This window comes from Ictalurus punctatus, chromosome 7 (genome assembly GCF_001660625.3).
Source record: "Ictalurus punctatus breed USDA103 chromosome 7, Coco_2.0, whole genome shotgun sequence".
NCBI lineage: Eukaryota > Metazoa > Chordata > Actinopteri > Siluriformes > Ictaluridae > Ictalurus > Ictalurus punctatus.
The window spans coordinates 2,612,629-2,634,837 of NC_030422.2; the positions used below are offsets into that span (position 1 = coordinate 2,612,629).

The 22,209-nt window shown below is 48.9% G+C and overlaps 1 protein-coding gene across 1 annotated transcript; it reads right to left on the reverse strand.

Annotated features, from left to right (window-relative positions):
* Positions 1–13,753: 13,753 nt before the first annotated feature.
* LOC128633003 (uncharacterized) lies at positions 13,754–20,612 on the reverse strand. The gene is made up of 2 exons (XM_053681455.1): positions 16,550–20,612; positions 13,754–13,818 (listed from the first exon to the last, which is right to left on the reverse strand). Exons 1-2 carry the CDS (start codon positions 20,505–20,507, stop codon positions 13,754–13,756), a joined length of 4,023 nt encoding a protein of 1,340 aa, XP_053537430.1. The 5' UTR covers positions 20,508–20,612.
* Positions 20,613–22,209: the final 1,597 nt, after the last annotated feature.

The following is a 22,209-nucleotide window of genomic DNA, read 5'->3' on the forward strand; positions in this document are numbered from 1 at the left end:
TCACCTATCTGCTTGTCTTATCTCTTTTGTTGCTTTTAAATGTACACTTAGGGTCTCCACCTCATGAAAGAAAAATGAATGCATGTACAACGAGAGTATCATTGTGAATATAATTTAGATGGAAATATGTGAATATAATTTTGGATGGACTCAGTCCACATGTGATTGTCTTCATCAAATGGTAATAAGCAACTTGTCTTGTAGTCTGAACCCAGCCACGTGTCACACTAAAGAACAAAACAAGAGGACGCGTGTGGTCTGAGACTGGTAGCAAGGCAACCAACTCCATGAACATTGATAGTAGACTGGGAGTGTTAATAATTTACAATTTATTAGTCACATACTCCACTGCCCTCAAGTGTTGCTGAATTTATTTTATTTCTATTCACCTTCATTAACAAAATCATCTAACATAAAAATCACTCTTCACTCTAGGAAAAAAAATATATAATAAGATAAACGATACAAAATTATATTTTAGGATATTAGGTTTCAAGAACACATTTTTTTCCCACAAAACTTTAATGGGTTAAAAAAAAAATTTTTTTTACAAAACCGAAAACTACACGTAAAAATATTTTCACAGATCTATCCCTCTTATTAGCTTGTTAGCGGTGAGGGTTGTGCAGGCAAGACACATGAATATTTCTTTTATCGTATATTTCCTGCATGAAAAACTCCATGTCCTCTAATCTCTCGAAGGTGAAAAGGAAGGGAGCCCGGATTTTCTTCCTGCATTGTGATGGCCAACAAGGCATCATCCTCGTTCATCCTCATGATCCGTGGTAAGTGTACTTTCCCAGCAAAGTGGGGTCTGTTCTCCTCCACCCACTCACAGGCAAGCAGAGTCTGTTTCATCACCGCCGAGTCCTTTGTACAAAAAGATAAGACATTTCAATAAACATGTAATTAGTCAAGTGCTGCTCAAACACTTTTATGAAACAAGAAAGGTAATTACATAAACAAACAATAGTCAAACAATACATAAACAATCCCTGTATATACATGGATTCTCTGTGTTGGGGTGACCTCCATGATGTTTAACACAGACGGGGTGACCTCCATGACATCTGACACAGATGGGGTGACCTCCATGAGGTCTAACACAGACAGGGTGACCTCCATGAGGTCTAACACAGATGGGTGACCTCCATGAGGTCTGACACAGATGGGGTGACCTCCATGATGTTTAGCGCCAGTAAGATTGTTTGTTTGGTGACTGACTGTTGGACTTGACTGAAGAAAAAGTGACAAAACAGTAAAAAATTTTCCAGTGTGCATTATTTTTTATTTATTACAAATGACCTGCATACTGGGAATGCACATAATGGACATCTTCATCCAAACTATAGTTATGAGTATCTTACCTTGCCAGAGGAAATGCCTGTAGTGACTGATGGCACCACCACCTCCTGATTACAGGCATGTCAGACTGATAAACGATGACAATTGAAAATCTTAATCATAAAATTTTAGTTGTGTTTACGGTCCATTTTGCTGAAAAAAATAACCATAAATTGAAAAAACTCACAGCTGAAAAATCAAAGGGCTTTGCAAGGGTCACATACAGGGCGTACTGAAATACAAAATCAAAACTCTGATGTTATATTAACAAATGCAATGAGGCACAGAGGCAATGGTATAGCAATTATACGACCACTTACCATCAACATGAATATCCCACAGTCCGTCCCTCCAAGCTGAAGTGGTGTCCCTGTTAATTAATAGTGGAATAAGACCAGATACTGTACATACTGTCTATAGTGTACTGTGAATGTAGTATATGATGACACTCCACTGCTGATAATAATGGTTTACATGCAAAGAAGTTAAAAGCTGTACCTCATAGTCTCTCAGTAAGGACATAGTCCAATGGCCAGGTGAATTTTGATTTGCCAAGTTTCTATAATAAAACATTAATACTTTAATTATTATACAACAGTATATCTTCTGGAGCAGTCCCATGTAAGCAGAATACAAAGTTGTCATGTTGTATTATAAAATTCTCAGTCTCAATACTGGATTCTGATTGGTTGGAAGGTGGTGCGATTAAAACTACTGCACAGGTAGTTCCAGAGAGCTTCATAGACAGACAGTGACAGTGTCTTCCCAAAATAAATGACATCTTTATATACATGTGCGTGTGTGTGTGTGTGTGTGTGTGTGTGTGTGTGTGTGTGGCAGGACATGTGAATTAATCTATTGGCTTTGCTCGGGGTATGGCTTCGGCAGACCAATAAGGGCAGGGATTACGAATCTGAGAGCACGGTTTACACATGGCTGTTTTTTAATTTCTTACCTGACACTAGGGGGCTCTGTAGGTTCGTTTCCCCACACAATCACTTTACTATTGACTGGGTGTATGTTGTGGCTTTGTCCTATTGTCTCCATACTATAGTGGCTAGACTTTTCATTTTATTTACTGTTAACAATAATTCTGGTTCTGTTTAGGAGCTGTTTAACTGCCTCTATTCTGACTGAGTGAACATTTCCCACTCTGGCCAACACTGGGCTTTAAAGCAGTTGTGGTGTTTTGCTTTTCTCAGCAGTGTGATTTAAACAGTGAGAAAGAGACAGGAGGTGCTAAACTGATTTTGTACTGCTGATCCATCATTTCACATTCTCAGGCTAAACAAAGAAAAAAAAAATATTTACACAATGGTGAAAAGAAAAATGAATATCTACTATATATATATATATATATATATATATATATATATATATATATATATATATATCCATCTTCTACCGCTTACTCGTTTTCAGGGTCGCGGGGAACCTGGAGCCTATCCCAGGGAGCATCGGGATATTGGGAGAATCAAAATCACAGAGGTCGAGAAGAGCACTTTACCAGTCAGTAGGAAAACGTGAAGAGCCTGAGTAAGGACTCAAAGGGCCTAATATACCACCAGCAGAAGAAGAAGCAAGTGAGTTCAGACATGGATCTGGACGAACAAGGGGGGACTGACAGCGAGGGGACTGAAACAGACGACGAAGGAAAAGTTGAACAGGACGTCAGTGAGGAGGAGGATTCAAGGGCCACCTCCCGTTGGAGGCACCGCTGAAATATGGGACGCAGTGAGGAGCATGTTTCCGGCTAAGATGGACCCTGGGAAGCTCGTAAATATAAAACTGAAAGACGAAGAAAATGTGATAACCTTCATACAAGAGTTTCAAGACAAATGGAGGGATGAAACGGGTGCCAAATGGGATGATTCGGTGGTAAGTGTGGGACTGTTCAATCTGCTGTTGAAGAAGGCTCTCCCTGGGGAGGTGCAATGGAATGGGCTTCATTTCTGGCACATGTGACCCATCATGTGGAGCAACACAGAAAGCTGAAAAAAGAAGCTAAAGATGCCACTGAAACCCTAATGAGCCAACTCTGTAAAGCACAGCTCAGCGAACTGACCAGGACTAAACAGGAAGAGAAGGAACGGAGGAAGGAACACATTAAACAAGCGGCATTAATGGTGCCCCATTCACAAGCGGCAGCTGACCCTTTGCTGCTGGCCAGTGGATACCAGGCCCACCCGCAACCGCAAGTCCCACACATAACTACTATGTTGCACCCCGCCCAGATGGATTACATATATCAAATGAGGGCCCCCATGTACCTGGGGACACCACCCGCCTGGTCGAGGGGACGAGGATACGGACGGGGTCGAGTTCTGTTGGGCATGCGGCGACCCTAGGCACTTCAGGAGAAATTGTCCACGTGTCCCATGACCAACTTGGGGAGACCACGTGGATAGGGCCGAAAGAAGAGGTCCGGTGCTTGGACCGAGAGTGCCGGAGAGCTATGGAATGCCACCTCAGTGGCAACGGCTACCCCCAGTACCCCCAGGTGGCCCCATGTATGTCCCCTATGGGGAGCCGGGACCCAGCCAGAGTTGAGGAGGCCTAGAGAAGCCCGGGGGGAGCTGATGCAGTCCATCACCACACTGCACCCAGAACAAGAGCCAACTGTTACAGTGACGATCGGAAACACCTTGAGAGCGCCCTTTATGATCGACACTGGAGCTACATATTCAAGCATAGGGAAAGAAGATTCACAGCTGCAGCCTCACCTGTAAGGCCTCACACCCTCACCTGTAAGGCAATTCAAACTATGGGCTTCTCAGGAAAAATACAGACCTTACGATTCACCGAGCCTCAAGAACTAACTCTGGATGGCGTGACAATACAAGCACCCCTGTTATATTCGCCAGGAGCGCCTGTTAACCTACTGGGACGTGATGCCCTGTGAAAGCTGGGAGCTCAGATACAGTGCAAGGCGACTGGGATTTGGGTGACATTCCCTAAATCAATATCCACACAATACCTATTGTTGCACAAACAACCTAGCACCGCCTGTAATGTGAGGATGGTATACTGGTTGGAGATGTCCGATCCATCTAACTCGGAACTCTGGCACAGATACGCAGAATGGAAACCATGGTTACAGTACATGCGGCCCGATTGCACAGAGGTGGAGGCCCCTTTACATTGCACTATTAAATATGATGATGGTGGACGAGACCAGGAATATGCTCAGCTTTGGGAAGACATGGAACAGGGACAAGTAATGGACATTAAAACCATGGATATAATAAGCGGCCCACAGGGAGTGGCGGCTATGATAAAACTCCCAGAGGGAATCACAAACTGGTATCAGCTGGAAGGGACGGCGCCCCATGTCACACTCATGGTCACCAAAGGCCTTGAACCGGAAGATGTAGGGCCAATGATAAGGCAGGCGAAAGAAGTAAAAGAGTGGAAACCAACTACCAATCCATCTTTGCACAAATTGCCTGATGGAAAGTTTGTGCGAATCTCAGTAACTGCAGTTGACACCGCCGTGGCCACTAGTGTCTGCATATGCACGCGCACAGACCGAAGTGGTTTGCAAATGGCAGTTAAGGCAGCAAAAGATCAGAACAATGAGGAAATACTGAAAACTGTTCCAGAACAGCTATGGACAAAACATCCGACCGATGTAGGGCTTGTTAAATACGCCGACCTAGCTCAGATTAGGGTAAAAGAGAATGCAAGGTTGCCCTAGCAGAAACAGTATCCGTTGTCAGCGCTGGCTAGAGAAGGCATACGGCCCACAAGACACAGATTGGTAGAGGCCGGAGTGCTAATCTCCATGCGAAGTCAGTGCAATACCCCCATTTTTCCAGTTAGAAAACCTGACTCAGAGAAGTGGAGGCTACTACATGATTTGCATGCTATTAACCAAATCGTGATACCTGAAACACCAGTAGTGCCAGACCCACACACCCTGTTGTCGAACATTCCAGAAGGGACCAAATGGTATACTGTCATAGACTTATGCTCAGCATTTTTTAGCGTGCCACTGCACCCAGACTTACAGCATTTGTTTGCTTTCACGTATGAAGGGCAGCAGTACACATACACTAGACTTCCGCAGGGTTACTGTGAAAGCCCATCCATATTTAATCAGGTACTTGCTCAAGACCTCTCAACCGTAGTAGACCTCTCAAGTGCCGTAGCTGCCATATCTTGCAGTATGTCGACGACCCTTTGACTTGTAGTGCGTCCAAAGAACAATGCCAGCACGACTCACTAAAGGTCCTAAGAATGTTGGCCGAAAATGGCCACAAAGTGAGTAAAGAAAAGTTGCAATTTTGCAGACAAAAAGTGGAATACCTAGGTCGTGTGTTAGAGGGAGAAAGCCGTACTATAGCGCCAAAGCATGTAGAGGCCATACGCAAGGCCCCACAGCCAACCACCGTACGGCAGATGTTGGCGTTTCTAGGAATGGCGGGGTTCAGTCGCCCAAGGATATTTGAGTTCGTGCTAAGGGTTCAACCATTACGGGACATGATTAAGGCAGCAGACCAATCCAGCCCCGGAGTTAGCCCTTCTGTCAGCCCCGGAGCTCACTATAGAACGGTGCACCAGGTTGAATCCGGCCGATAAACTGGTAACCCCAATAGATGGTGTACCCCATGAGTGCATAGTGGAATCAGAGAAATTTTTGAAAGCGCGTTCAGATTTGGAGAACTGCCCTATTGATAATGCTAAACATACGTATTTTGTGGATGGTTCCTGTTATCGTACCGATACGGGCAATAAGGCTTGGTTGGCAGTAGTAGAAGCATGATGAAACCCGGCGACGTTTGAGGTGGTGATGAGTGTTCCCCTTTACCAACCCTGCTCGGCCCAGCTAGCTGAACTACGGGCGTTGACAGCTGCATGTAAGTTGGGCCGTAATGAAAGTTGCACTGTGTATATGGACTTGGCCTATGCTCATGGAGTCTGCCATGTGTTTGGACCAATCTGGGCTCAAAGGGGATTCCAGCGGGCAGATGGGTCCGCCGTGATCCACGGGGAAGCGATTTCAGATTTACTATATGCTATGACATTGCCCACAAAATTAGCTGTAGTGAAATGCAGGGCACATAAGACTGATGATCACTAAAGGGAACGCACTGGCGGTTGAGGCAGCAACGAAAGCTGCCGTAGGGCCTGCGCAGATGATGGCCCTAACTCAGCCCGGGGAGAGTCAGCTGCGGTATCCACAGGAAGACAATGTGGCCCACTTAGTGGAGCTGCAAAACACTGCAGGGGTGGCTGAAATACCGGCGTGGATAAAACGGGGGGCGAAAAAAGAGGCGGGTACTGGATTGTGGCGCAGCATAGAAGGGTTGTGTATAGCCCCAGCCTGTTACCTCCCGCTTGTGATCAAAGAAGCCCATGGCTTGGATCACGCCCATAGGACCGAAACTATCCGAAAAATCCGTCAGGAATGGTGGTCCCCATTTCTGGCCAGTATGATGGACTATGCGTTGAAAAGATGTGATGTGCGCATCAAGAACAATGTGCAAAAGAACTTTACTGCCCCTTTGGGCCATATTCCCCCGCCGATGGGACCTTTCCGGCATATAATGATGGATTATGTAGACATGGGAGCAGACAACTGGAAAGAAGGGAAGCGCTACATTCTAGTAATAGTAGACCACTACAGCAGGTGGGTGGAGGCAACTACGACTTCCAAGGAAGACGCGATGGCCGCGGCAAAATTTTTATGTCTCGAGGTCATTCCCCTGATCGGTATTCCAGATTTTCTGAGTTCGGACAACGGCGCCCACTTTGTGAATAACGTCATCGACAATGTTGCATCTGCCTTGGGGGTAGATCATAAGCTAGGTTGTGTATATCATCCTCAATCCCAGGGCATAGTGGAATGGGTGAACGGTACCCTACTAAGTAAACTGACAAAAATATGCGAGAGCTCTTGCCTAAACTGGGTCCTTAGCCTTACCACTGGCATTGATGAAGATTTGTTCACAGACCAATCGTATGACGCACTTGACTCCTCATGAAATGCTTACTGGGCACCCAATGCCCATGGCGTTCACCCGAGGTCCATACACAGGGCCGTCTTTGGCACAATTGGAGGACGAAATGCAGGATTATGTGCGAACCCTCACCCAAATCCATAGACATTTGTATTCACAGGTTCGTGAGGCAGTCCATGGAGAGAAGAGGTACGGGAGGACATGCGTCTAGTGGTACCCGGGGACCAGGTATACAATCGTATCTTCAAGAGGAAAAGCCCCCTCGTGGGACGCCGGGAAGGACCCTTCACCGTGGTCGCTGCAACCCCCATGGCTGTGAAAGTTGAGGGGAGGAATTACTAGTATCAGTTGAACCACTGCAGCCACGCCGAACCAGGTAAGGGACCGCTACTGCAAGACACAGGGACCAGGTATACATTCGTATCTTCAAGAGGAAGAGCCCCCTCGCGGGACGCCGGGAAGGACCCTTCACCTGTGAAGTTCAGGGGAGGAATTACTGGTATTACTTGAACCACTGCAGCTGCGCCGAACCAGGTAAGGGACCGCTACTGCAAGACACTACCGACAAACAACCGTCGACCTCAGGCTTAGTTAGTACGAGCTTGATCAGGGGAGATTCGCGTGGGACATCTTAGAATTACTGGTATGGCACGGATGAGTAGGTGCTCCTTTGAGCTGTCCACTATTGACCCCCTGTGGCTACCGTTCCTTTGCTCGACTATGGTGTGTTCTTACCATGATAGTACAGGTTCACCTTTCGCATCCCGGGCTCTCCACACCCTCCTCATTGCCCTGATGTCAACTCCTATCGCACATAAATGAATGAAATTACAACGATATTCAATCTCCACCGATAACACCTCACTTACGGAGGAGGAGAGTAACATGTACCTGGCATGGATGGTCCATACTGCTTGATCTGTGACAGATCGCTCGTGTCTCGTATGTCATCATCGTAGCCTCACCCCCCATTTTATGCTGCCTATGGGGAACCTCACAGAATGCCTCACTACCCCCTATGCTATTGATTTTTTGTGTCCTACTGTGTGCCTTCTTGGGGCCCTTTCTGCTGACTTTGGCCCATCATGGATGTACAATGCAAGCCTGTTTCCACTCAAGTGTCGACTTTTGTTTGCGTCCAACCATCTCTGCCCTTGTTCTTTCCCATTAGCCTCTGCTCTTCTGTTGGCGTGTATCCTGTGGGAAACGTGTCTGCCTGATGTAATGTCTCCCTGTTCACTAATGATATGCAAATTGAGACCCTCTCTGTCTGTGATTCATCCCCATGCACCCCCAGTGTGATAATTCCCCTACCTGATCTTAGTGTTGGTACTGTTCCCCTTGCGGATGATTTCTGGTTTTTTGGGGGCCAACGTGTACGCCAGACTTTGCCTGCGGAATGGCAGGGGTGCTGCGCACCGTAGGTTGGATGGTAAGACCCGTGTTTTGTTGGTGGCTGACCAACCGTCATCCAGCCGGTCCCGTTCATGCCACGACGTGGCCCTGTGGACTCAATATGTCCGTGACGCTGGTGCAGCGAGCTATTCTGACTGGCCCACTGATGAGACCATCCATCTTGACTTTGGGGGCACCCCCATTGGCGTTTCTGCTCGCTACAGAGCCATGGAGGCCGTTGGCAGGGGTGTAGCGTCTATTTTGCTCCTGGCCATGCATATCAACCGCAACTTGGCGTGGATTAATTACATGTGGTACAACGAGCAACGCTTCATTAACTACTCGGTGAGTGCATTCAGACTGGTCCATGATCAGCTCAATACCACCTCCCTCATGGCTGCTCAGAACCGTTTTGTCCTGGACCAGATGCGTGCCCCTGAGGAGGGTGTCTGTGCAATGATTGGTCCCGAGTGCTGTGCTGCGATCCCTTTGCACACTGGTTCTGAGGGTGCTCTCTCTAAGGGTTAAGAGTTATGGCTAGTTACATCTACATGGGTCCGGCGCAAAGTAGACGTGACTTAGGGGCCCTAAGGCACATTCTCCAGCTGCCAATCTACTATGAAGCCCCAGGGCGCACACCTCTTGCATGTCTCCCACCAGGTCTTCAAACCCTCCTCAGCTCCTATCCTGATCAGTGTAGCATAGAAGTGGTTACTGTAAGGGACCTGTTTGATTACGAGGACGAGCGCAGGAATTATGGCTTCGTTAGAGTAATCCTCCAACAGCTAGCGGGGGACGGCCATGGGGTGCGGCAGAACCAGTTTCTCCACAGATACCCACTTAATTAAGGTAGTGTATGAGGCTTTATAGCCTCAGAGGGGGAAATGTTATGGATAAAAATTACATGAAATAAACATGAGGGAGACCTAGTATGAGTAATATGTAATTTTATTGAAAATTCACAGGACTAGTGGGCGCGTAATCTTGAGGAGAGCGGTAGGGGAAGAAAATGGGGTACGTCCTGGGGACATGGGATAGCCAGCAAGGGTGAAATAAGGAGAACACTGAGAGTATGGCGGACTGACAGGTGAGAAGAGGGAAGAATGGTCAGAGCCCAGATCAGAGAAGGTGACATCATCCTCAGACTGAAAGCTGGAGGCAGGGTCAGGCGGAGGGTCTGTCTGTGTAGAGGCATCAATACACGTATTCACGGGGTGGATTCTGTATCTGAGAGGGGGGGGGACCCCGCATTTCCATTTCCAGAGGGGGTGCTGCAAAGAACGTTAAGTAGCACCATGATGTCAGCAGTGAGATGCACGAGCCGATAGTGAGTGTTCGGATCCAAATCCAGCCCCTCCAGTAAAGGAGAGAAGGAAAAATGACGACGGGCACCTAGACACACAGAAGCGGTATTAGGTGGATATTAACGAATTGGATTCACACTTTAAGATCTTTTAAGAGCAACACACTATGGTTTATTAGTCACAGAGAAGTATAAGAGCTGAAGAGTGCAAACACACTCTCTCTCTCTCTCTCTCTCTCTCTCTCACACACACATAACATTATAACTTTATAAGAATAATAAAAAGGAGTATTAAGATATTAGAAGGGTAATATAAAGAGTAGTAGGATATGTAGGATATTAGAAGGGTAATATAATAATGATATTATGAAGTAGGAAGTACAGTAAACCATTTGCAAGCAGTATAACTATATATCAAATAGAGATATAGAGCAAATATGAAAGTAAATTAAAAACCAGAAATACAGAAAAATGTAAAAGAAACTTACTCATAATTCAGATGGTGAAGATTCTTGTCTCACAAAGAAGGCCTTAATTTTAAGAGAAAACCATAAGGAGCCATTTATAAGGGTAGCTGAGTCAAGCTGCCCCCACGAGATAATAGTGAGACCAAGGTCTCTCTAAATTGTTTTGTCTCTCTCCCACTTTCTATCCTAATGGTATCCAGAAAGTCCACTTTCAAAACATATTAGTAAATTTGATAAGCCTCTTTCAAAACATAATGGTAATGACTTCAGATAAATCCATAATGAACTTTTTCACACTATCTGTTGTTACCCAGATGAGGATCGGTTCCCTTCTGAGTAGGATTCCTCTCAAAGTTTCTTCCTCTTAAAACATCTTAGATAGTTTTTCCTTGCCACCGTCGCCACTCAGTGGCTTGCTCAGTTGGGATAAATTCACACCTTTAATATCTGTATACCATGTTGATATTTCTGTAAAGCTGCTCTATACAAATAAAATTGAATTGAATTGAATTGAATGAATGTAGATGAGCTCTTTTTTAACCCTACTGGTATTGATATCATAGTCTTTCTGAAATATATTGGTTATCTACTGTGAAAATACAGTATAAATACTGCAGCTTGAGCTCCAGGTGTCAGATCACTTCTGAGAATTCTCATCGGTGTAGATCTCGTGTGGTGGAACGGAAACAATAAATCTGAACCCTTGCTTCTTCTAACTCACGGCTGGTGTCTTTTTTTCCTATCTCCAACTGGGTTCACAGATGTGAGTATTTGCTTCTTTGTTGAATTTTAAGTGTTTTTGGGTAATAGGCTAAATTTGGGCCAGCAGAGGCCGCCTGTTCGACCTCGAACAGGAACTTGGTGTGAGACGCCGTCTCTTCGACCTCGGACAGGAGCTTGGCGTGAGAGGCCGTCTCTTCGACCTCGGGCAGGAACTTGGCTTGAACGGTTGTCTCTTTGACCTCGGACAGGAATTTAGCTTGAACGGTCGTCTCTTCAACTTCGGATAGGAACTTGGCTTGAGAGGTTATCTCTTCGACCTCGGACAGGACCTTTGCTTGAGAGGTCGTCTCTTCGACCTCGGACAGAAACTTGGCTTTATGTTGGAGCTCTGGGGATGTGACCGCTATGTTGGTCTTATGCTGGAGCTCTGGGAATGAGACTGCCTCGTGGGTCTTAAGCTGGAGCTCTGCAGGTGAGACCACTTTGTGGGTCTCAGGTTGGAGCTATGAGGAGAGGGATGCCATGTTGACCTCTGGCTCGAGCTCAGTAACTGAGACCACCTCATGGGCCTCAGGTTGTTGCTCTGGAGATGACGTCGCCACGTTGACCTCCGAGTGGAGCTCTGCAGGTGAGACCACTTCGCGGGTCTTAGGTTGGAGCTCTGGGGAGGAGGTCGCCATGTTGACCTCTGGCTGGAGCTCGGCAGGTGAGACCCCCATGTGGATCTCAGGTTGGAGCTCTGCTCTTGCATTCTTAAGGAGCCATTGGCAGGCATGCCATCGGCCCTTGAAACATTCCAGAGAGCAGAAACTTGTTCTGGATGTCCCAAGTTTATTACAGTATTACAGACATTGTATCTGCCTTGGGTAGTCACATAATCCATAATTCAGATCCGGGAGGTATATGTCAGTCCACTGGGGAAACTGGACTGACATGAAGGATGTCCAGACCTCTCCATGTACTCTGGCGTGACCAAGGTTATTATCGTAAACAAAAATGAACGAAATAATGAAAACTAGGTGTGAAAAAACATTGTCGTTAACTGAAATCGAAATAAAAACGAGGCGTTCCAACAAAAAACAACTAACTAAAACTGTATTGTCTGTTTGCAAAATTAACTAAAATAAAATGCAATTATAGAGTAAATGTCCTTAGTTTTCATCTTTGTCAATGTCTTTCATAGAGCAAGTATCTTTCAGAGTTGACATTTCCGACTGGGAACCTAGAAATTACGACATTCCATGTCAAATTCAACACATTATAGTCCATGCTCCTCGTCTGGCATCATGGCTGTGCCAAAAGTCGGAAGAAAGTGGCAGAGTCCTATTTGGGATTACTTTGAATATGACTGTGTGTCAGATAAAAGAAAGTGCCTTGCAGTGGAAGGTGGTGAAATATGTGGACAATTTATTAAATGGAAAAATCCCACGAATTTGAAAGTACATTTGAGAAGTATGCACAAAGAGGCTAATCTAGCTTAATTTATAAGGTAAAGATGAATGCCAAGCCCCCCGCCCCTGAAACAGAAGCTAACCCAGGTACAGGGCTAGGCAGCATGACAGAGACAACCATAGGACAGAGAACGCTACAGCAGTGCTTTCACCAGTGAACCGATAGCTGCTGGTTAGTAAATACTCAGGAACACCACAAGAGGGAGGAAGCATTGTTAATATGTTTATTGATACTGGGATGTCTACACAACTGTGTGAGTGGAATGCCTTCAAAAAGTTCGCCACTTTACTCAAACCAAAGTTCAAAATACCTGGAGCTGCAAGAGTCAACAGCCTTATTGTGGCTAAGATGGATACAGCAAAGCAGAAATTAAAAGAGATCATTAAGGATGTAAGTAAGCTGACCCTGTGTGTAGATGGTTGAGCAAGAGAGGATTAACAGCATCTTTCATGTGTGTGTCAGCTTGTTTTTATCATCCGCCCCAAGGCCAGGTTTACCATGCTCTGCTTAACCTGCACCAATTGGAGCACCCACACACAGGGGAATCAATTGCTCACTGCATTGATCAGACCTTAGACGCATGGGGTATAGGAGAAGACAAGGTGCTGATCATTGTGACAGATAATGGCTCCAACATCGTCAAGGCTGTGCGGCTGCTCATGGATAAAAAGCGAGAGCAGAGCCGTGAGTCAGATGGTGCTGTCTCTCAGGTGCAGCCAACAGGTGTTGGAGATGAACAGGATGAACTGTGGATGGAGTCGGAGGGGTCAGATGAGGAGGATGAGTAGGAGACTGAGACTGGAGGCGTTGGTAAGTGTGGTTATAGTGACAAATATATTTTTAAATGTTAAAATTGCAGTAATCATTGCATTTAATCATTGTCATCAAAATCTTAGCCATAGTTTACATCAGAAAATACTTACAGAATACACTGTTACAACAACATTTTAAACCAGACACAGTCACCAGACACAGTGCCACTGAAGAGGGCAGCACAGTCCTTTGTGCAGAACCTGGCAGCTAAGTATAAACCAGCTGCTTTTCAGTATGATGTTGCTACTGCAAGGGCCACTCAAACTCCAACAGGAGCCCCCCCTTGCTGTCCTTCAGAAATACCACTTCCTTGCATCCCATATAGAGGTCAACGTGTCCTCCACCAAATCAGCATAATCTGAACAATAGTTTGTTGAAATAGAGAAGTATGTCTGCGAAGTCAAACAGGGAGTGTTTAATGAGACACCATTGCAGTTCTGGAGATCAAGAGAAGCTGTGAATCCAAAACTTGCCCCTGTGGCATTGGATCTCGTTAGTGCCCCTGCATCACAAGCCTTTGTGGATAAGGTGTAAGGCACCTGATAAACAATGTTAAAAAATGATGGAGTGTGTTTTTATGAAAGCATACTAAATGTTGCCTGGTAATACACTATTTTGCCTATATTTTCATGGGTGTTTGTCTAGTCTGCTTATGACACATTTACATACTGTGTGCCAGCTTACAGTGAGGGAAAAAAGTATTTGATCCCCTCCTGATTTTGTACGTTTGCCCACTGACAAAGAAATGATCAGTCTATAATTTTAATGGTAGTTGTATTTGAACAGTGAGAGACAGAATAACAACAAAAAATCCAGAAAAACGCATGTCAAAAATTTTATAAATTAATTTGCATTTTAATGAGGGAAAAAAGTATTTGACCCCCTTTCAATGAGAAAGATTTCTGGCTCCCAGGTGTCTTTTATACAGGTAACGAGCTGAGATTAGGAGCACACTCTTAAAGGGAGTGCTCCTAATATCAGTTTGTTACCTGTATAGAAGACACCTGTCCACTGAAGCAATCAATCAGTCAGATTCCAAACTCTCCACCATGGCCAAGACCAAAGAGCTCTCCAAGGATGTCAGGGACAAGACTGTAGACCTACACAAGTCTGGAATGGGCTACAAGACCAGTGCCAAGCAGCTTGGTGAGAAGGGGACAACAGTTGGTGCGATTATTCACAAATGGAAGAAGCACAAAAGAACTGTCAATCTCCCTTGGCCTGGGGCTCCATGCAAGATTTCACCTCGTGGAGTTGCATTGATCATGAGAACAGTGAGGAGTCAGCCCAGAACTACACGGGAGGATCTTGTCAATGATCTCAAGGCAGCTGGGACCATAGTCACAAAGAAAACAATTGGTAATACACTACGACGTGAAGGACTGAAATCCTGCAGCGCACGCAAGGTCCGCTGCTCAAGAAAGCACATATACATGCCCGTCTGAAGTTTGCCAATGAACATCTGAATGATTCAGAGGACAACTGGGTGAAAGTGTTGAGGTCAGATGAGACCAAAATGGAGCTCTTTGGCATCAACTCAACTCGCCGTGTTTGGAGGAGGAGGAATGCTGCCTATGACCCCTGGAACACCATCCCCACCGTCAAACATGGAGGTGGAAACATTATGCTTTGCGTTTTTTTTCTGCTAAGGGGACAGGACAACTTCACCGCATCAAAGGGACGATGGACGGGGCCATGTACCGTCAAATCTTGTGTGAAAACCTCCTTCCCTCAGACAGGGCATTGAAAATGAGTCGTGGGTGGGTATTCCAGCATGACAATGACCCAAAACACACGGCCAAGGCAACAAAGGAGTGGCTCAAGAAGAAGCACATTAAGGTCCTGGAGTGGCCTAGCCAGTCTCCAGACCTTAATCCCATAGAAAATCTGTGGAGAGAGCTGAAGGTTCGAGTTGCCAAACGTCAGCCTCGAAACCTTAATGATTTGGAGAAGATCTGCAAAGAGGAGTGGGACAAAATCCCTCCTGAGATGTGTGCAAACCTGGTGGCCAACTACAAGAAACGTCTGACCTCTGTGATTGCCAACAAGGGTTTTTAAACCAAGTACTAAGTCATGTTTTGCAGAGGGTTCAAATACTTATTTCCCTCATTAAAATGCAAATCAATTTATAACATTTTTGACGTGCGTTTTTCTGGAATTTTTGTTGTTATTCTGTCTCTCACTGTTCAAATAAATCTACCATTAAAATTATAGATGGATCATTTCTTTGTCAGTGGGCAAACGTACAAAATCAGCAGGTGATCAAATACTTTTTTCCCTCACTGTATGTATATATATATATATATATATATATATATATATATATATATATATATATATATATATATATATATGTATGTGTGTGTGTATATATATATATATATATATATATATATATATATATGTATGTATGTATGTGTGTGTATATATATATATATATACATATATATATATATATATATTGTGAGGAATTAGCCCGGGGAAGGGCGGCGTACAGACCCACAGGAGACCAAAGGATGGTTGCAGACGGTGCTTTATTGTGGCTAGGGTGAGGTGAACGTGTTATAAATGGAAGAGTGCGGGGTTTTGTGAAGGCGTGACGGCCGGCGGAGTCGACTCGTGGCGGAGGCGGGATTCCCGAGGCGGGGCGGGGGCTTTCCCGGGCCGGCGTCCTCCGTGTGTGCGACTCTCACTATCCGGCGGTCTCGTCCACGCTTACGCCTCCTGGAGAGAGGGAGAGAGGGAGAGAGAGAGAGAGAGAGATTAGCGTGGGGCGTGAGGTTACCGTCGTGATCGGAGATTGCGAATCGCTGCAAACATGCACGGAGTCCGTTTTGACGCCACGATATTCTCTTCCGCTTCCCGGCCGGAAGCGTGCCCTTTTATCCTCCTCCGTCGTCGCCTGAGTGGTGGGACTTCCCCGTTGGATCCGCCAATCGCTGGCCGGAGTCGCGTCAGTCCCGCCCTGCCGCGGCGGTCCTTCCGGCTGGCGGAATGTTCGGCAGGAAGCTGCCCACATCGTGCCGGTGCGGCAGTCGGAGAAGGAGCGTTTTCCCTCTTGTGTGCGCCGGATCTCTGCCCATCGCGACAGTACCCCCCCCTCAGCTCCGAGCCTACTGCCGCTCGGTGGTGGGCCCAGAGGGCGTCTCGTCGTGAGAGCCCATCCGCGTTACCATGCTGGGCCCCTGCCCGGTGCTTGACCTGAAAAGAGAAGTCTTGTAAGGCGAGGAACCAGCGGGTTACCCGGGCGTTGGTGTCCTTCGCCTTGGCCATCCACTGCAGGGGGGCGTGGTCGGTTATGAGGATGAAGTGCCTGCCCGCCAGATAGTATCGCAGCTCCTCGATGGCCCATTTTATTGCTAGTGCCTCCCGCTCGACCGCCGCATACTTCCTCTCGGCCGGGGACAGCTTCCGGCTGATGTAGAGGACTGGGTGTTCTTCCCCGTCGAAGGTCTGGGAGAGGACGGCACCCAGCCCGGTCTCGGAAGCATCAGTATGTACAGTGAACGGGAGGTCAAAGTCCGGGTTGCGGAGTATCGGCGCGCTGGTGAGGGCCTCTTTTAGGGCCTGGAAGGCCCTTTCTGCATCGGCTGTCCACCTCACCTGGTCTGGCTGGCCCTTCTTTGTAAGGTCTGAGAGGGGAGAGGCTACAGCAGAAAAGTTAGGCACGAACCTGCGGTAGTAGCCCGCCAATCCCAAGAAGGCACGTACCTGTTTTTTCGACGTTGGACGTGGGTAGTCCATCACAGCCTCAATTTTTTTTTGTTGGGGCTTCAGCATCCCCCGTCCGATGCGGTATCCCAGGTACTGGGCTTCCGTCAGCCCTAGGTGGCATTTCTTTGGGTTCGCCGTCAGGCCGGCCTCCCGGAAGGCTTTCAGGATCTCCCTGAGGTGGAACAGGTGGTCAGCCCAGGTGGAGGAGTGTATGACCACGTCGTCCAGGTAGGCCGCGGCAAACTGTCGGTGGGGTCGCAGGAGGATGTCCATTAGCCGCTGGAACGTGGCGGGCGCCCCGTGCAGCCCAAAGGGGAGAACCCGGTACTGCCAGTGGCCGGTGGCCGTGCTAAAGGCTGTCTTAGGCCTTGCCTCCGGTGCGAGCGCCACTTGCCAATAGCCTTTGGTGAGGTCCAGGGTTGATATGAACCGGGCTCTCCCCAGCCTCTCGATCAGGTCGTCCACTCTGGGGAGGGGGTAGCTGTCAAACTCCGACACCTGGTTCAGCCTCCGGAAGTCATTGCATAGCCTCATGCTTCCATCCGGCTTCGGCACGACGACGATGGGGCTGGACCAGGGGCTGCTGGACTCCTCGATGATGTGGTCCCGCAGCATGCGACTGACTTCCTCCTCGATGGCCTGGCGCCGGGCCTCGGGGACACGGTATGGCCTTTGTCTCACCACTACACCGGGAGGAGTCTTGATTTCATGCTGGACCAGCTGAGTCATTCCCGGGGCAGCCGAAAACACATCTGCAAACTGGTCGGTCAGCTCGGTAAGCTCCTGTCTTTGGGTGGGGGTGAGGTCCTCCCCGAAGCCGACCAAGTTACCCTTGCCCCGGTCCGAGTCCTGAGCTGCGAACGCCGACACCACCGGGGTTGGTTCCACCCACTTTTTCAGCAGGTTTACGTGGTATAGCTTCCCGTCCTTCGGCTTACCGGGCTGCTGTAGGCGGTAGTTGACTGGGCCCCGGCGCTCGAGGACAGTGTATGGACCTTGCCACCGGGCGAGGAACTTGCAGGCGCTGCTGGGCACTAACAGGAGGACCCGGTCCCCCGGCTGGAATTCCCGGGGCTGTGCGGGGCGGTTGTATACCTTCTTCTGCTCCTCCTGCGCCGCCAGCATGTGCTCCCGGACGATGGGGCCCACCCTGTCAATCCTGGCTTGCATGTCCTGCACGTACTCGACGACGGAGCGGAAAGGGGATGGTTGCTCCTCCCAGGCTTCGCGGGCTACATCCAACAATCCCCGCGGCCGCCGCCCGAACAGGAGCTCGAAGGGCGTGAAGCCCGTGGACGCCTGGGGGCACTCCCGAACGGCGAAGAGTACGTAGGGGAGGAGGAGGTCCCAGTTCCTCCCCTCCTCGTCCACCACCCGGCGCAGCATCCGCTTGAGGGTCTGATTGAACCTTTCAACAAGTCCGTCGGTTTGGGGGTGGTAGACGGACGTCCGGAGGTGCTTCACCTGTAACATACGACACAAATCCGCCATTAGCTTCGAGACAAACGGCGTACCTTGGTCGGTCAACACGTCCTTGGGGATCCCCACTCGACTGAAGAGGATTACCAGCTCCCTGGCGATGTTTTGCGAGGTGGCCTTGCGGAGCGGCACCGCCTCAGGGTACCGAGTGGCATAGTCGACCAGGACCAGGATGTATTCATGGCCCCGGGCCGACTTGGGTAGGGGCCCCATGAGATCCATGCCCACTCGCTCAAACGGGACACCGATGATGGGCAGGGGTATCAGGGGCGCCGGCGGGGGCCTCTGCGGGGCCGTGCGTTGGCACTGCGGGCACTGTTGACAAAAGGTCCGGACCTCCGCGTCCATCCCGGGCCACACGAAGCGGTCCCGCAGTTTCTCCAGGGTATTTCGGGCCCCCAGGTGGCCGCCGAGGGGATGGGTGTGGGCTAGGTGTAATAAGACGGCTGTCTTGGCTCGGGGCACCACCAGTAGGTCCACCTGCTCCCCGCGGCGGCAGGCCCGTTGGTACAGGAGCCCCCCTCGGACGAGGAAGTACGATGTGGGGAGCCTCAGGTCTGGGCTCTGGTCGACCCCCTCTATCACCCGTACCTGGGCCCAGCAGTGCTTCAGTCGGTCGTCCTCCTTCTGCTCCCGGCCGAACTTTCCCTCCCGGTTTACCTGGGGAAAGACAGATGACAGAGGGTTAGTAGTTTGGGGGGTCTTACCTTCTGAGGTGGCCTCTCCGTCGTCCTGGGCCAGGTAGGCCGGCCGGGTTGGGATCCCCTTCCCCCGCCGCCGCGGTCTCCGGGACTCGGCTCTCGGTACCACCCGGAATCCTGGCCAGTCTCGTCCCAGGAGGAGGGGCACGGGGAGTTCGGGGATGATTCCGACCTGGAGGGGCCAGGTGCTGGCTTCGCTCCGGATCTGGACCTCAGCTGAGGGGACCTCCCGGGTGTCCCCATGGACGCATGTCACGGTAAGCGTCCCGCTTGGTCGGCGCCCCTCAGGCAGGATGGAGGGTTGGGCAAGGGTCACCGTGCTCCCGGTGTCCAGTAGGGCGGTTACCGGTCTCCCTTCGACCCACACCGTCACGGAGGGCGCCTCCGGCGGTTGCTGCTGATGGAGGGCGCAGCCTGCCAGCCATGGTTTTGTAAGCAGTCGGGCGTCTTCCCTCTCCGGCTCTGTAGGCATGGGCTCGTCTCGGGGGTGTTCACAAGTGGGCGCCCTCTGTGGGTTCCTCCAGATGCGGGGCCGGGTCTGGCGGTCAGACCGGGGGCCCTGGGCACCGAGGGGCCGATCGAGGTGCTGCTGCTCCCCGGAGTCGAGCTCCAGGGTGGCCAAGGTTCGCTCCAGGGCAGTCAGGAGTTCCTGGGGCGTAGTTGGGGCGTGGGCCCCCACGGCCTGTCTCTCTGCCCGGGGTAGCGCTCTCAGGAAACGGTCGACCGCCACCTTCTCCGCCACCTCCGAGGCGGTATGCCGATCCGGTCGGAGCCATCGTTTGGTGGTCCGGAGGAGGGCGTTCATCTGGCAACGTGGTCGAGCACCTGATCGATAAACCCAACGATGGAATTCAGTAGCTGCCTGGCCAGGGGTTCGGCCACACCACGCCAGGACTCCCTCCTTCATCACCAGGTAGTCCGTAGCCTCCTCTGGCTCGAGGGCATAGTAGGCTGTTCGGGCCTCTCCCGTGAGCAGGGGACCAAGGGCACGGGGCCAGTCGTCACGGTCCCACCCCTCCCGGCGGGCGATACTCTCGAAGGTCTCGAAGTACGCCTCAAGGTCCTCTTCGGGGCCAAGGGGGGGTAGTAGGCGGCGGATCTCGCTGGTTGCGTCGGGGAGAGGCGTGGAGGCGGCGGGGGTCTCAGTCCTCATGGCGATCAGTGTCTGTGTGGCGACCTGAAGGCTTTCGGCGAGCTGCTGTGTCACGGCGTGCTGCTGGAGGCTGGTGTTGCAGGGTGGGGTCCATTTTGTGGGGCCCCCCCTTTTTTTTTTTTTTTTTTTTTTTTTTTTTTTTCTCTCTCTCGCGGGTTTATTTATAATTTTTTTTTTTTTTTTTTTTTGTTTTGTTTTGTTTTGCAGTAGGTGGGTCTGTACTATGCCTGCATCCTCCACCAGTTGTGAGGAATTAGCCCGGGGAAGGGCGGCGTACAGACCCACAGGAGACCAAAGGATGGTTGCAGACGGTGCTTTATTGTGGCTAGGGTGAGGTGAACATGTTATAAATGGAAGAGTGCGGGGTTTTGTGAAGGCGTGACGGCCGGCGGAGTCGACTCGTGGCGGAGGCGGGATTCCCGAGGCGGGGCGGGGGCTTTCCCGGGCCGGCGTCCTCCGTGTGTGCGACTCTCACTATCCGGCGGTCTCGTCCGCGCTTACGCCTCCTGGAGAGAGGGAGAGAGGGAAAGAGAGAGAGAGATTAGCGTGGGGCGTGAGGTTACCGTCGTGATCGGAGATTGCGAATCGCTGCAAACATGCACGGAGTCCGTTTTGACGCCGCGATATTCTCTTCCGCTTCCCGGCCGGAAGCGCGCCCTTTTATCCTCCTCCGTCGTCGCCTGTGTGGTGGGACTTCCCCGTTGGATCCGCCAATCGCTGGCCGGAGTCGCGTCAGTCCCGCCCTGCCGCGGCGGTCCTTCCGGCTGGCGGAATGTTCGGCAGGAAGCTGCCCACGTCGTGCCGGTGCGGCAGTCGGAGAAGGAGCGTTTTCCCTCTTGTGTGCGCCGGATCTCTGCCCATCGCGACAGTATATATATATATATATATATGTATGTATGTATATGTGTGTATATATATATATATATATATATATATATATATATATATATATATATACACACACACATACATACATACATACACATATATATATATATATATATATATATATATATATATATATATATATATATATATATATATATATACATACAGTATATATATAATCTATAATTGTTTTTGCTTTTGTGTTTTAGTACTTTTCCTAACTTTTATGATTTTTAAAAATAACTTTTATGACTTTTACAAAACTATATAACGTACAGGTATGGAACATGAATGATCAAAAATGTTTCTATACACTATAACTACTTCTTGAAGTAGGCTGTAATAACGTGGACTATATTACATGTAAAACATGTTGCACTCCATTCGTTTTGCATTTTAAAAACATTCGCATACGAATGATGTAAATTGGGAGGAAGGCCACGTCTCGTTATCCATGACATTGTTAAATCTCCGGCTCTCACTGAACAGAGCATACTCAGAGAGAGGTGTGAGTGCAGTGGGAAAGCAAGACCTCGCGCTTGCAGGACAGTACTGGTGACATTTGGAACGTTGCTACGGTTTGTCCAAAAAGTTGCTAGATTTGTCACTAGGCACTTTTTTTTTTTCAAAAAAGTTGCTAAGTTGGCAACACTGGTCTGCACTGACAGCTAGATAAAAGGTAGGCTAAACTCCGCCTCTCCCCAGCAAAAAGAAAATGCAGAGGGAGAGGGAACGCGGGTTTTTTTTTATTTATGCACATTTTATATGTAAAGCAATAAAATACACAGAGTACCCAAATGATGCTCTGTCTATG